This window comes from Corvus hawaiiensis, chromosome 2 (assembly GCF_020740725.1).
Source record: "Corvus hawaiiensis isolate bCorHaw1 chromosome 2, bCorHaw1.pri.cur, whole genome shotgun sequence".
NCBI classification, from domain to species: Eukaryota; Metazoa; Chordata; class Aves; order Passeriformes; family Corvidae; genus Corvus; species Corvus hawaiiensis.
The window spans coordinates 19704324-19719193 of NC_063214.1; the positions used below are offsets into that span (position 1 = coordinate 19704324).

Here is a 14870-nt window from a genome sequence, read left to right on the forward strand (position 1 = left end):
AAAGGGTAACGAGGAGTAAATAAAAGGGGGAGTGCAATGCAACAGAAAGCATCCCAACAGAGTGTTGGGGTTTTAGTTTAGTCTTAGTTTTTTTCCTGTTAAAGGAATTTTCTCCCATATGCATGTTGCTAGGGGACAAATAGCTGTACTTAAGAAAGACAAAAAGGGAAGTGGGGCGGGCCTGGCTACTCCTTTGTTTACACCTGGGTGTGGGGTCAGTTCGCTCTCAGCGTCCGGAGAGAGAAGCTGCAAAGAAAGGAGCTGCTGGTTCCATTTTTTCGGCCGTTTTTTCTTTCTGCTGGAAACAACGCCAGGATCCCAAAGCCGCTTTCGCTGCCCTGCTGGAGGCCGGGCTGTGGCTGCCCTGCCCCGCTGCTGCTTCGAGCTTTCGCTGCGTTGTAGCCGTGCTCTCCCTGCCTGCGTGGACCTCCAGGGGGTACCCCCTTTTGGATACATCTCATCTGCCACCCGGGATTTGTGTTTGTGCCTGACGCTTCAGCCTGCCGTTCCAGCCTGCTGTTCCCGAGAGCCCGGGATCGGCTGCCCAGGGGTTTGTGAAGCCTTTGTCCCATCCCTCCCCGGGATCCCAGGCCACCGGTGCCGCGTGCTCCCCGAGCTCGCTCCGGAGCGCCCCCTGCAGCCGCGGGGGAACCATCGCACCTGCTCTGCTCACCGGGAGCCGCCAGCGCCCCTGCCGGCTGCGAGCGGAACTGCACCCGAGGGGAAAGGGCCTGACAGCCGAGAAGGCTGGGACTGGGTTTGTGATTGTTTGCTGTTACTGCCAGAGTTACTGTTGTTTGTTTGACTGGTTATACACATATATATATATAATAGTAAAGAACTGTTATTCCTATTTCCCACATCTTTGCCTAAAGGCCCTTGATTTCAAAATATAATAACTCAGAGGGAAAGGGGTTATATCTGCCACTTCAAGGGAGGCTTCTGCCTTCCTTAGCAGACACCTGTCTTTCAAAACCAAGACACAGAGGTATTGGGGAGCACGGCTGCAGGAAGGGCAAAGCGGAGGGGTGGAGACAGGGAATATTAGCTGGGGGGAAAGCAACAGGAGGATGAAGGGGATAGGGACTGCAATAATGAAGGCAAATTGGGAAAGACTTAAGGAGATACCACGAGTTAAACTCATCCGCTCGACGTCTTGGTTGAAGTTCTGGCAACAGGACGGCGGATCGGTGTCTGTAATGGAGATCTGCACTGTCTCCGGGCTGCATTTCTTTGGTCTTTAGGTTGTTCTCTGTTGGTCTCTGGCGGGGTTGTGTCCATGGGGGCAGTGTTTGCTGGGCCAGTGTAAGGCTTGATGTTCTTTCCTGGAAGCTACCTCAGGCCTGCAGGGATGCCCAGGGTGGCAAATGCCAGGAGGAACTGTCAGATGGTATCTTTGGCCTTCTCTCTTGCGTGGGCCGAGGCAAACACGGCTCCTGAAAAGGTGTAGCACAGGGCCATCCCGCGCTCTGCCGGGCATTTCTTGAATGCCGCTGCTGGTGGTGTTGACAAGTCGGGCAGTCTGATGGTGGGCACCCCACAGGTCGATGAGAGCCTTTGGCTACACGGTGTTTTAGGCAGTCTTTTATAAAATGTCCAGGCTTTCTACAGTTAAAACACCTCCACTTATCCCTTGATGATGCCACTAAGGCTTCAGCCACTCCTTTTGAGACCACTGTTGCTATTATGTGTTCAGCAGATGTCAGTTTGGCACAGGCTTCAATCATTTGGTCTATTGTAGGCTTAGGGTCGAGAGGGAGGGCCTTTAAAATTTTCTTACACTCTGAATTTGAGTTGGTCATTGCCAGACTACGTAAAATCTCTTTGCCAGCTTCTGCATTCTTGACCTGCCTCTCAATAGAACTCTTTAGACAATCAATAAATTTAATAGAAGACTCTTCTGTGCCTTGTCTAACATGTGAAAAGTTCAGGGTGGGAGTGGCATCATCTGGGACCTGGAGCAGCGCTGCCTCTGCTACCCTTTGATGTCTCTTAGGACAGCCTCGGGGATGATTTGGGCCTGGTCCTGGAGGCGCTCAAAGTCACCTTTTCTGCTCAGATGCTCAGCTGTCAAATGAGCCTTAGTACCATCTCCTTGATATGTTTATAGGAGCCCTCTTAATTGTTTTTTCCATGTCCTTTCCCACAGCAAGAGAGTTACTGGCAGTCTGTCAAGCTGTAATTGGAAGGATCTGAGGTCTGCTTTCCTTCTGCTTGGTCAACAAGTTATGTTCTTGGCATCAGTGTTCTCATTGGAGTAATGCCGGCTTTTTGCTGTCTCCGGAGAGAAGAGTTCTAACTCCGAAATAACATGCAACAAGAGGGTTAGAGGCTCGTTTCTGCAGCACCTTGGGGCACGCCACAGGCACAGGCTGAGTGCAGACCCACAAGGCAGCACAACCCAAAGTCAGGGCAGTTGTCCTGGGGGAAGTCTTCCCTCTGCTCTGGTCTACAGTGGGGATATTCAGACTCTTTGGCAACTCCTCTGTATTGGGTTTGTGTGGCCAGGTTTTGATAGTGGGGAGGCTACAGGGGTCCCTTCTGTGAGAAGATGACAGAAACTTCCTCCATCTCTGGCAGATCCAATGCCAGGTGGCTCCAAGGCCGATCCATCACTGGCCAAGGCTGAGCCCATCAGCAACACTGGCAGCACCTCTCACAAAAAGCATTCAACGAAGTAAAGAATACTGGACTATTTCAGCTGGACAGAGGAGAGAGAATATGTGAGTCCAACAGCCCTGCAGTGTCCAAGGTCAGTGCAGAAGGAGGGGCAAGAGGTGCTCCAGGTGCCAGAGCTGAGATTCCCTGGCAGCCGATAGTTCAGCCCATGGTGAGGCAGCTGTGCCCCTGCAGCTCATGGAGGGCATGGGGGAGGAGAGATCCACCTGCAGCAGCTGGAGGACTCCACACCAGTTAAGCTGAGCCTTAACTGAACTAAAGAAGAGTGGGAAAAGAGGAGTACAGGGAAAGTGTTTTAAGATTTGGTTTTTATTCCTTATTATCCTACTCTGATTTGATTGATAATAAATTAAACCAATTTCCCCAAATCAAGTCTGTTTTGCCTGAGATAGTAATGAGTGAGTGATCTCTCTCTGTGCTTATTTGATCCATGAGCCTTTCGGTAGATTTTTGTCTCCCCTGTCCCTCTGGGGAGGGGAGGGGAGTGAGTGAGTGGTTTTATGGGCCATACCCTCACTGCATCCCATGAGAAGTTTTTAGCTGTTACAGACAATGAGTGAAAATCAAGGAATGCAGGAGCTGAGTAGTCCAGCCTGGACAGGGAAAATAAATGTGCAAATGAAGGAGTCATGAGTCTACCTTGCAGGAAAACCTGTAATTTTGAAACTGTATGAAGATAACAAATTCATTTTGAACATACTTGTGAATGTCGTCATGGCAGAACATTTACAAGAACACAGTTGCTCTGCAATTAATAAAGAGTACAAAACTGTTTTTCAATTTTGAGGTGAAAATGGCTTGAGAAATGCAAAAAGCACTCCTATTAAGCTGCAAAAAGACAGCTACAACCATATTTCACCTTCTACGTGTGTGGTGATGCTATGTTTTTATTGTATTTTTGTATGTTCTTTGTACCCAAAAGGTTCATCCCTACCTTCCCTACTTCTACTCCCAGTTGGTCTGTCCCAGATCCAAGCTGCTCCCTCAGTGCTCCCAAAAAATGGTTATCCGCTCCACTTGTTCTGGCACCTTCCCTATCAATCACCCAAACCCCTCCCAGAGTTCTGGACTGTTCTGTGCCTGTCACCAAAGCCTTCCCTAATTTACCCTTTTATGGTCCCCGTCAATCCCCTGAGACCCTGCCCCCTCGGATACCTCCGCTCTTGGAAATCCCCTAAACCTCGAGGTCCCATTGGGGCATGTGACCCCTTTTCCTCCACCCGTCGAGACTATTGGTCCACGTGAATGTCTATCCCTGTCCATATCCCTCCCCCAAAGACCCCTATTGGTCCCCTGTCAGGCCATCCCCGTTGTAATACCTCCCTTTATAAGCTGCTGCACAGGTCTGATCTCTGCTTGTGCTCCTTGGACTCACTACGCGCAATAAGCCTGAAACTGTATCCAAAGGCAAGCCTCCCTGCAACTTTTTATCCTCTCCCTTGTCGGGGCTGCTGACAGCCACAGCACCTGGAGCTTCAGTTCCCCTGGGCAGAGCTGAACTCCAGAGGAGCAGCTTTAAAGCCTCGAGCCTTCGGCTGCTCCCCACTCCTGCCGCACACCACAGGTGCTGGCCGGGCTGAAGATAGGGGTCACTGCAACATACGTGGTGTCCTCTCTTCCCTGCTGCCTTTGTAGCACTGCTTCCAACATGACCATGACCTCAGTGATGGATTGGGAACTCCCACTGCCCCTCCCTTCACCAACATAGCAAACACCAATGGATCGGTACAAGTCACATAGCCCACGGCAGCCCATGACCAGGGGCATCAGACTGTCACCTTTGCACCCAACAGGTTGAACATTACTAGAGTGGCAGCTAAAGCAGAGTAACAAATTTATCTTAGGAGATGGATTTCATCCAGCATGTCTCTGCTGTGCTATTCCGCAGAGGAGCACAGGGCCACCTCACGATTTATTTTTCACACTGTAAAGAATGTTTTCTTTTGGGCATGTGACCATAAGGATTGTCACTGTGCTTTTGGATGGGCCCCTCTGGACCACAATCTGGAAGAATTTGGAGGTAGTGTTGAGAGTGAAGCACCTCCTCCTTTGCAGAGTCAGCACAGTTTGGTGGGACCTCTCTGCACATCACACTGCCTAACTCAGCTTCATTTTTCCAACAAGTTCTCTATCTATACTTTTGGACCACTGTAGGCTTTGTTCAGGCATGTCTTTGTCCTTTGCTGTTTGGCGATGTCAGGTTAGTTATTTCGTCTTCTCTTGTCTTTTTTATCATTCCAGTTGTGCTTTCCTTGCCTGACTATCAGACTACTCTCCCAGCTGCAGATCAATTCCATTAAGCACAGAGGCCAAACAGCCAGCACATAGTTCATTGAGATGGTTTCTGAGGAGTGTTGTTCTGAGCTCATCAAAACCCTCTTGGGAAAATCCTCCTCTTAACATGGATATCCAGCTGAGCTCCAATCCTGAGAGGACAGGACATACAGAGATATATTGCTGCCTTCCTATACATTAGGTGTTGTTAAGTCACTCGGCAGTGCTCCACAAACCCATTGCACAAAACAGCTGACATCCTTCCTCCTCTTCCTCAACCCTCTGCTCATTATTTGTCTACTGACAAAAAACTATTACACCTTTCTGCTGTTTATTTGGCCAGGCAAATGGCCAGTTGCTCAGGCAGGAGCAGGTCCCCTGGCACTGCAGAACGACAACTGTTTTGGGCAGTTAACAGTTTATAGATCAAATCAACCATTCTTCAAATATCAACCCATTATGACATTTCACCTCTCTGTTCCCTTGGGAGGGAATCCAAGTGGCATTCCTTTGATTTTCACTCTATCACTCACTGAAAAATGTAAACAAATGTTGAAAAAAAAGACTTTCAAATTGTGTGTGGAGAATAAATTCTCTCTTATCCTCTTACCGTTCTATGCATTTTTGCAGGTCAAATGGGCTTCCAAGCTTAACTGAAAGAATATGGAAATGTGGCTGTAGACAGGGGAGATGTTCAAAATCCCAGACTAGGAAATGGACTATTAAGGAATACATTTAGGACTGTTAGCTCAGTGTGCAAGCTGCAGGTTGAGTTCCACGTGGTGGGAAATGGCAGGAGCCTGAGGCCAGAGGCAGGTGAGCAGCCACTCAGAGACACGCCAGGATCCAATGGCTCCAAAAGAAGACCCCAGACTATCACACATAGGATGGAAAATACTTTTGCTATTAAAAAAAAAAAGTAAATGAGAAAATGCTTTAAAGTTCTGTTGTGGTCTTCAGGAAGTAGAATCACAGAATCACAGGATGGCTTGGGTTGGAACAGACCTTATAGATTATCTCATTCCAAACTCCCTGCCATGGGCAGGGACACCTTCCACTAGACCAGGTTACTACAAGCCTCATCCAACCTGGTCTTGAACACTTCCAGGAATGGGGCATCCACAGCTTCTCTGGGCAACCTGTGCCAGTGCCTCCCCGTCCTCACAACCAAGAATTTCATCCCAATATCCCATCTAACCCTGCTCTCTGGTAGCGTGAAGCTGTTACCTCTTACCCTGTCACTACATGACCTTGCAAATAGTCTCTCTCCATCTTTCATGTAAGTTCCCTCTAGGTGCTGAAAGGGGCTCTAAGGGTTCCCTGGAGCCTTCTCATCTCCGGGCTGAACACTCTGAATTCTCTCAGGCTTTACTCACAGCAGAGGTGCTCCACTCCTCTAATCATCTCCATGACCTCCTCTGGACTTGCTCCAACAGGTCCATGTCCTTCCTATGCTGGGACCCCAGAGCTGGATGAAGCTCTGCAGCTGGGTCTCACCCAAGTGGGGTAGAGGGGGAGAATTCCCCCCTTCCCTTCTGCCCACGGGGCTTTGGATGCAGCCCAGCACACAGGAGTTTTCTGGGCTCCTAGCGCACACAGCTGGGGTATGTTCAGCCTCTCACCCACCAGCACCCGCAAGTCCTTCTCAGCAGGGCTGCTCTCAAAACCATTCTCCACCTAGTCTGGATTTGCGCTTGGACTTGCCTCAACCCAGATGCAACACCTTGCACTTGGTCTTGTTAAACCTCATGAGATTCCCAAGAGCCAGTTCTCAAGATGTCCAGGTCTCTCTGGATGACATCCCATCCTTCATGTGGGTCACCTCCACCAGTCAGCTTGGTGTCATCTGCAAACTGGCCAAGGGTCCACTCAATCCCTTTATCTGTGTCATTAATGAAGATATGAAATAACACTGGTCCCAATACAGACCCCTGAGGGACACCACTGGTCACTGATGTCCATCAGGACTGAGCCACTGATCACCACCCTCTGGATGTGACCATGCAACCAATTCCTTATCCATCTCACAGTCCTGTTGTACCTGCAGAGAATTCTGGCATCTAATGCACTGCAATTAAGGTATAAAATTACTCTGCTTGTGTAGCAGACACTGTACATTATGTATTGTTCTAGCAAAAAGGTAACAGTATGTCCAACCAAACTTCAGCTGTGCCAAAGGAAGGTGAAATATTTAGACTTTATTTTGGGGAAGGGGCAACAAATGATAAATCCAGAAAGAACAGAGGCAATAATTGACCTCCCATGGCCGGTCACAAAAAGCAGGTACAAGGTTTTCTCGAAGGTGCAGGGTTTTGTTGGCTGTGGATTCCAAGGCTGGGGGAACTGACTAAGTCTCTGACTAAAGCAAACAAGAACGAAGAGACAGAGAAGAGCTGGCCACAACTGGACCCAGGTGCAGCCGGAGCACCAGACTCATTAAGTTGGTGACAGCAGTAGCAACTCAAGCTCTAACACCACGGCAATCATAAGATGACTTAAGAAGATGCATCACCCTGAATCCAGTGAGCCTATTGCCTCTACCTGATGATGGAGAACATCCCAGTGTGAGCAAGTGATGCACATTTCAAAGAAACCACAGACTGATTTAACTGATGTTCCCTCACATTACCCAGATACAGCTCTATTTGCAGATGGCTCATCCTACTCCCTGCAAAGACATCTCTTTCCAACCCCCCTGCCATGGGAAGGGGCACCTTCCACTAGACCAGGTTGTTCCAAGCCCCTTCCAGGGATGGGGCAGCCATAGCTTCTTTGGGAAATCTGTGCATGTTTCCTGCTCTTTCTGAATATTTCTCTCTCTAATTATATCACTTTACCCTATATGATAGTCTTCAGAACAGATATAATCACACCTTCCCCTTAACACAGTGATCCATGGGATCTCAACTAAGAGACAGGATTTAACTTACTTTATACTTCTATTTTCTTGTAATTTTACATATTTATGTCAGAGAACACATGACTCATCTGCATTCAGTTGAAGGTACCTAATATTTGGTTTTTGAAAGATGCCATTGCTGCACAGTCACAGAACCATAGAATGGTTTGGGTTGGAAGAGACCTTAAAGTTTAGCTCATTCCAAACTCCTGCCGTGGAGGCAGCAAGGAATTTCAAACATGAAGCATTGAAGATTCTACTGGATGAAAAGCTGGATATGATCTAGCAAATGAGAGATTCGACTGTACTTATGGTTCTGGCTGTGGCTGCTGACAGAGAACATCCTGCAGTTGTTTGATCATAGGCTTGTGTCATGTCTGCAAAAGAAAACAGACCAAAAGGAAGAGGAACAGAAAGAAGAGAGGCTTCACAAGGGCCTGGAGCAACAGGGCAGGGGGAAAGCAGGTTTTATGTTTAGGAATAACATGTCCAGCTCTGGGACCCCAAACATCAGGACATGGAGATGGTGCAGCAAGTCCAGGGGAAGCCATGGAGATGCTTCAAGGGCTGGAGCGCCTCTACTCTGGAGACAGACTAGGAGAGCTGGGGTGTTCAGCCTAGAGAAGGCTACAGAGAGAAGAGAAGAAGCCCCTTCCAGTGCCTAACAGGACTCCAAGAGAGCAGGAGAGGGACTTTGGACAAGGGCCTGGAAGGCCAGGAAAAGGGGAATGGCTTCCCACTGACAGTGGGCAGGGCTAGACGGGATATTGGGGCGAAATTCTTGGCTGTGAGGGTGGTGAGGCCCTGACACAGGCTGCCCAGAGAAGCTGTGGCTGCCGCATTCCTGGAGTGTTCAAGGCCAGGTTGGGTGAGGCTTGGAGAAACCAGGTCTAGTGGAAGATGTCCCTTCCCGCGGCAGGGGAATGGAACTGGATAAGCTTTGAGGCCCTGCCCAGCCCACCCCGCCATGCGGGGCTCCCGCACTGTCACACACCGCCCTTTTCGCGCATGGCGGCGCCTCAGCCCCGGTGACGTCACTGCCGCGCGTCGGCAGGCGACGCCACGAGCGCGCCGGCGGGCGGGCGTTGCTATGGAGGCGGCGGACGAGTGGCTGCTGCAGTCGCTGCGACTGTGAGGGACCCCCGGACCCCCGGCACCCGGCACTGACCTGGGCACCGCCGACCTCATACCCGCCCTCTCCCTGCAGGTACCGCGACCTGCACGCCTTCGAGCTCCAGGCGCCTACCCGGATCATCGAATGGGCCCGCGGGAGCCGTGAGTGCGAGGCGGGGAGTGCTGAGGGGAGGAGAGGGACTGGGCTGGGGTCTGTCGGGGAGGGGTGGCTGGGCCTGGTCGGAGGAAAGAAGGAGGCCCTGGGGCCGGCCTGGGGCGCGTGTAGAGGGAGAAGGGGGAAAGGAGGATGTAGGGTTGGGCCAGGCTGGGGTCCCGGAAGGGAGGCCAAGGTGCAGGGCCAGGACCCCAAAAATAGGGCTAAGTGGCTGGAGCTGTACCGGTTTCGGCCCGGGCTCGAGTTCTGGGTCTGGGAGTCCATGGACTGTGCGGTAACTCAGGTTTGCCCCAGGGACGGTGGGCTGGGCAGGGGGGTAGCCCTCACCGTGTTTCTGGCTCTTCACGCCCTCCCCCCAAGGTGTCTGTGTAGCTGGCTATGGACAGTCTGACGGGAACGAGATCCTGCAGCTGATCCCACCACCAACGCTGCTGACAAAGGAGACCCAGGTGGGTGTTGCAGCCATGGTGGCACCCAACCTCTGACCTCCTTGGCCTGATATTTTCAGAGACCAGGTCAGGGCTTGGTGGCCTTCATGAGGTGTTACCTGTTGCTGTGACAAGGACATGGCCAGGGACTGAGCAGCTTTGGTTGAAAGGTAAAGCACATAAGTCACCTGGTTGTTGTCCAGTCATGTTATCTTGCAGCTGCTCTGCAGACAGTTTGGGTTGTGGACACTTCATTTCCAGGTGTGTGAATGAAAGCATTTCATGGGGAAAGAGGACACATGAGAACAGTAAGGCAAGTGAAGAAGGGACTTGCTGAGCAACCCAGGCCTGGGGGACCACCCTGCAGAGCACCAAGGCTGGCCCTCGGGTGCGTGACCCCTGCACTAGAGTAGAAGGTGGTGTTTGGTCACTGGGTAAGCAGAAAGCTCCTGAGCCAGATGTGCACAGATGGCAACAAACACAGACAGAGCTCTTGGCAGCAGCTTTCTCCAGATTTTTGTTCTGACTATTTTGGGATCCTTCAGTCCTCGATCTCCTGTTGCAAAAGGCAACACTGGATGGGGAAGAGCTATACCAAGCAAGACTGTGCCTTGTGTCTCTGTCATTTTTTTGTGCTAACTGCGCACAAGTTGTGCACCATTGTGTGAAGAAATTACTTTGCCTCTGATTTCTAGGGTCTGTGTCCAGAGAGAGATTTCAAGGTAGAATGTGGTGGATTTTCACAGCGCCCAGTATACAGCCTGAAATATGTGCCGGACACCAGGTATGACCACAAGGCCCTTCCCAGGGTGTATTGGAGATGGAGAGAGGACTTACCCACTGAGAGAAAACTCCTTTTCCATACCTGCTTCCCAACCCAGCTGGTCAATCCTGCCAGCTCTGAGACCAGTGTGAGTCTGGGCCAGTGACACACCAAGAACTGCTGCTGCCTCACCAGTGATCCCTCCCTACCCCACTTCTGAGCAGCAGGGGCTGGTAGAGTTTTCCTGCTCTACCCTTCTGCATTTGGCACTGTGTGGAAGTGCTCTCCAGCAGAGTAGGACACTGGTGGCTGGCGCCACTGCTCTGCAAGACTCTATGTATGCAGGTTCAGAAGGTTTTTTTCCTGCTCTGGATTTAGACCAAACAAACACCTCTGGCTGATTTATATCCCTTGTTCAGTCTCTCCTACACAAGTCCCCATTGACTACTTTTGGGGCTGTCTGCATCATTCTTAATCTAGTCCTTCTGGAAAATGTGATAACTAAATCACAGAATCACGGAATCATTTAGGTTGGAAAAGCCCTCTGAGACCACTGATTCTAGCCATTCCCCCAGCACTGTCAAGCCCACCACTAACCTATGTCCCCAAGTACCACACATGACTTCTAAATCCCTCCAGGGATGACTTCTAAATCCCTCCAGGTGACTCCACTCCTGCCCTGGGTAGCCTGTGCCAAGGCTGGACAACACTTTCAGGGAAGGAATTTTCCAATATCCAACCTAAACATCCCCTGGTGCAACTTGAGGCCATTTCCTCTTATCCTGTGCCTTGTTCTTTGGGAGCGGAGCCCAGTCCCCACCTGGCTGCACTCTCCTGTTAGGCAGTCATAGAGAGCAAAAAGGTGCCCCCTGAGCCTTCTTTTCTTCAGGCTGAGCCCCCCAACTCCCTCAGGCACTCCTCATCAGATCCTCATAAAATATCGTCATAAATGCCGTTGCCTGGGACTGTGTTTGTATCGGCTGTGTGGAGCATCCCTGCACAAGGAGTTCTGGGATTATGGTCCTTCCAGCCACCACTCTGCTCCAAGCAGAGGCAGGAGCTCTGCTTACAGAAGCAGCAGAGCAGTTTGTCCCAGGCTGGGGAAAACAAGAATGTTCTCTGTTCCTGAGAAGTTCTGTGAGACTCTTCTGTTTCCTCAGCTTGCTGGTAACGAGTGGCCCACCTGACAGCTCCCTCCAGGTCTGGCAGGTGTCAGCAGAAGACTCTGGTAAGGGTTTCTGAGCTCAAGTGGTTTCTCAATGTAGTTGTTGCATCACACATTTCTAGCTTCCCCTTCTACCTTTGTTTCAAATGGGGCGAGGAGTGCCACTTCCATGTCCTGAGTGACCAGCCTTGTGTGGCACAGGCTGAAAAAGGGTACAAGACAAGGATCTACACCAGTTTTGGTGGTTTGGACTTAAGAGCACAAACCTTGTCAGGAAATCAGTATGTTTAGGCCTGTCACAGCAGCCTTGTACTGCATGTAGTTGGCACAGTGTCCCCCTAGTAACACCAATGGTTAGAAATAAAGGAGCTTCATCCATTGCTTTTTGTGATAGACCGTGATCCACCTTACTTCTTTCAAAAAGGATCACCATTGTTGAGGCTGCTACTGGGAAATACTTGTAAACCACCAGAAAGGAAGTCATTAGAAGAAAAAAACTTCTTCATTGAACATAAACATCTTGATTCACAAATTTTCATGTATTTTGCTGGGCTTTTTGTCAGTCCTCATTGAATGGGTTGGAAAGGGGTTTTATCCTGGAGAGGGGGTTAGGCATAATTAGATTTCTTACTGGTTTTGTAGGTCAGTTTTAGCTTTGTGAGGCATTGTTGTGAAATGGCTTAATCTGATGGATTGCTTGGCTCTCAGTGTGTTTTACAGCTGTTTCTGTCTCTTCCTAATAGATATTATCAAATCTGTAAGCCCCATAGAAACAGAAAATGACACTGGGCAATCCTGGGCTAAAATTGCCACCATTTCAGCCAGAGCCCCATGGGTCCTTCACGGCTCAAGACTTGACAGAGTCCAGATTACAGAGGTTGAATCAAGGAAAAATGTCTACACAGCAGGTATTTGAGGCAAGCCTAATGTCTGATTTTTGGAAAGGTGGGGTTTGGGTAAAGCAATGCTAATTGCTTGGGTAGCAAACATTTCACTGAGCAGGTACTTTCAGACATGTGCAAGTGGTTATAAAGATATTTGCCACAAGTATTTTGTCTTGAGGAAAGAGGTGACAATGGTCAGGTCCATCTCCAGCTGCTTACCACTTGCATTACACTGATTTATCACGATTCTGCCCCAAATCTTGGCACTACCAGAGTGCTGCAGATAGTTTCAGTATGGAGAACTGGGTTCACAGAGGGCTGCTGTGTGTGCTGTCCCAAACAAGGGGGGTGACAGCCTGGTTATGACAGGTGGTGGGTGCAGGTCTGGTTTCCTTGGGGATCTGAGGACTCTCTGCCTTCACCTACACAGTGAGACTCAGTCCCCACAGAGCTCATCCCTGGGGAGGGAAGAGGGGATGTGTGTGTCCAGTGGCAGTATCACAGTGCTGAGGAAAAAGAATGTCTGTTTGTCATTGTCCCTGTGCCAGAGGGACTCACAGAATCTTGGGAGTGGTTTGGCTTGGAAGAGACATTTAAAGCTCATCTCATTCCAACCCCCTGCCATGAGCAGAGACATCTTCCACTAGACGAGGTTGCTCCAAGCCCCAACCAACTTGCAGGCATGGGGCAGCCACAGCTTCTCTGGACAACCTGTGTCAGGGCCTCACCACCCTCACAGCCAAGAATTTCTGCCCAATATCCCATTTAACCCTGCCCTCTGTCAGTGTGAACCCATACTCCCACGTCCTGTCACTCCAGGCCCTTGTCCAAAGACCTTCTCCAGCTCTCTTGGAGCCCTGTTAGGCACTGGAAGGGGCTGCTTCTCTTCTCTCTGTAGCCTTCTCTTCTCTAGGCTGAACACCCCAAGCTCTCCCAGTCTGTGACCAGGGCAGAGGGGCTGTAGCCCTCAGAGCTTCTCCATGGCCTCCTCTGAACTCATTCCAGCAGCTCCATGTCCTTCTGATGCTGGGGGCCCTGGAGCTGGACGTATTACTCCTGAGCATACATCCTGCTTTCTTTCTCAGGCAATACTGCAGCACAGAAATCCTGAAAATGCTCCTCATTTGACCTGTGACCTGCCTCTCTTTTCCAGCTTTCGGAGGCAGCGAGGAGCTCAGCAGCCTGGCCTTCCTGGACTGCAACACACTGCTTCTGTGCTGCACCACAGGCCGGCTGTGCCTGGCCGACGTCCGGCAGCCTCAGAGTCTCGTGGAGGCCGTGTCAGTGCCCTCAGCGCCATGCAGCGAGCAGTGGTGCATGGGCACCAGGCATGGAGCTCAGGGCTTGGAGCCAAGCTCCCAGCCTGTAGCTTGCCTCTCGAACAGGGGGCTCCTAACCCTGACAGACCTCAGGAAAACATCTGAGTTCTTGGCCTTGGCAAAGGCCAGAATCCCCTCTCCTGGCTCAGGTGCAGAGTTCCTGTGCGTCTCCTGGGCTCCTGCTCTGGAAGGCTGCCTTGCCATTTCAGGTAGGTGCTTAGGGCAGATCTCCTTTTCTGGGTGCTTTTTGATTTATATTTTTGTCAAGGCCCAGTTCACTCCACCTAAAACCCCCATGACAGGGTGGCTTTTCAGAGCTGCCCCTGGAGCCAGTGGAAATGCCAGCTAATCGTCCTCTGCAGCTGCCTGTTTCCAACAGCTCCGGAAGGGGCCTGCGGATGGGTTCTGGGAGATGCCTGCTGCCCTTCTGTGAGATCAAAGGCCCCAGGCTGACCATAAGCACTGCCATGATAGTGCCAGTGACAGCATGGCTGCAGGCTACAGCATTGATAACGCCAGCTGGGCAGCTAGGCTGCCTCTTGACCAGAGCCTTGCAAGTTCACACTCATAAATCCACAAACTTTAGGGATTTGGTCCGGGCTCTCCCCAGCAGCTGTTTCCTTGAGACATGCTCCTCAGAGGCAGACCTGCTCTCTTCTCACAGGCTTCTAGTGGGGCCATTTCTCCTTGTTCCTGCTGGGAGATGATCCTGAGCCCAGCTGAACTAGAGCAAAGCAATTAATTTCTGCACTCTCTAATTCCATTTTATCCAAGGTTTTGATGGCACCGTGCATGTGTATGACACACAGAGCTGGGACAGCTCTGGCAGGGAAGCAGAGCCCATCTTCGTTCACAAAGGCCATGCATTTGGCGGAGCAGGTGGCAGCGGGGACCCTCCCCTGGTCACTGTGCACACGTGGCATCTGCAGAAACCCAGAACTTTGTTGTCAGCAGCAAGTGATGGTTCCCTGCATGTCTGGGACTGGGTTCAGCCCTGTGGGAAGGGTGGGTAGATGGTGTTTTGGTGAGATGAGGCATTTCCTGCCTCTGCTCTAGTTTGTGTTGGCTGCAGGGTGTCTGTTTGCCTGCAGATACTGTTTGGAGACTGTTGCAGTGAGCAGAACCAATTGTAAAGTTTCTATTTTAATAATAGTAAAAATTTTGGCTGTTA

At 50.6% G+C, this 14870-nt stretch overlaps 1 protein-coding gene across 4 annotated transcripts; it reads left to right on the plus strand.

The window, feature by feature from the left end:
• Positions 1–8921: 8921 nt before the first annotated feature.
• On the plus strand, positions 8922–14870 carry WDR73 (WD repeat domain 73). 4 transcript variants are annotated; one of them, XM_048294797.1, is made up of 8 exons: positions 8922–8983; positions 9060–9127; positions 9501–9589; positions 10264–10352; positions 11492–11559; positions 12240–12404; positions 13534–13908; positions 14474–14870. In XM_048294797.1, the coding sequence occupies exons 1-8, from the start codon at positions 8943–8945 to the stop codon at positions 14710–14712; spliced, it is 1134 nt and encodes a 377-aa protein (XP_048150754.1). In that variant the 5' UTR covers positions 8922–8942; the 3' UTR covers positions 14713–14870. The 4 variants fall into 4 exon arrangements, with proteins under 4 accessions (XP_048150754.1, XP_048150757.1, XP_048150756.1 ...); XM_048294800.1 differs by lacking the exons at positions 8922–8983; positions 9501–9589 and adding an exon at positions 9649–9738 and having other exon boundaries at positions 9040–9127; positions 9830–10352; positions 10450–11559; XM_048294799.1 differs by lacking the exons at positions 8922–8983; positions 9501–9589 and adding exons at positions 9649–9738; positions 9830–9956 and having other exon boundaries at positions 9040–9127; positions 10264–11559.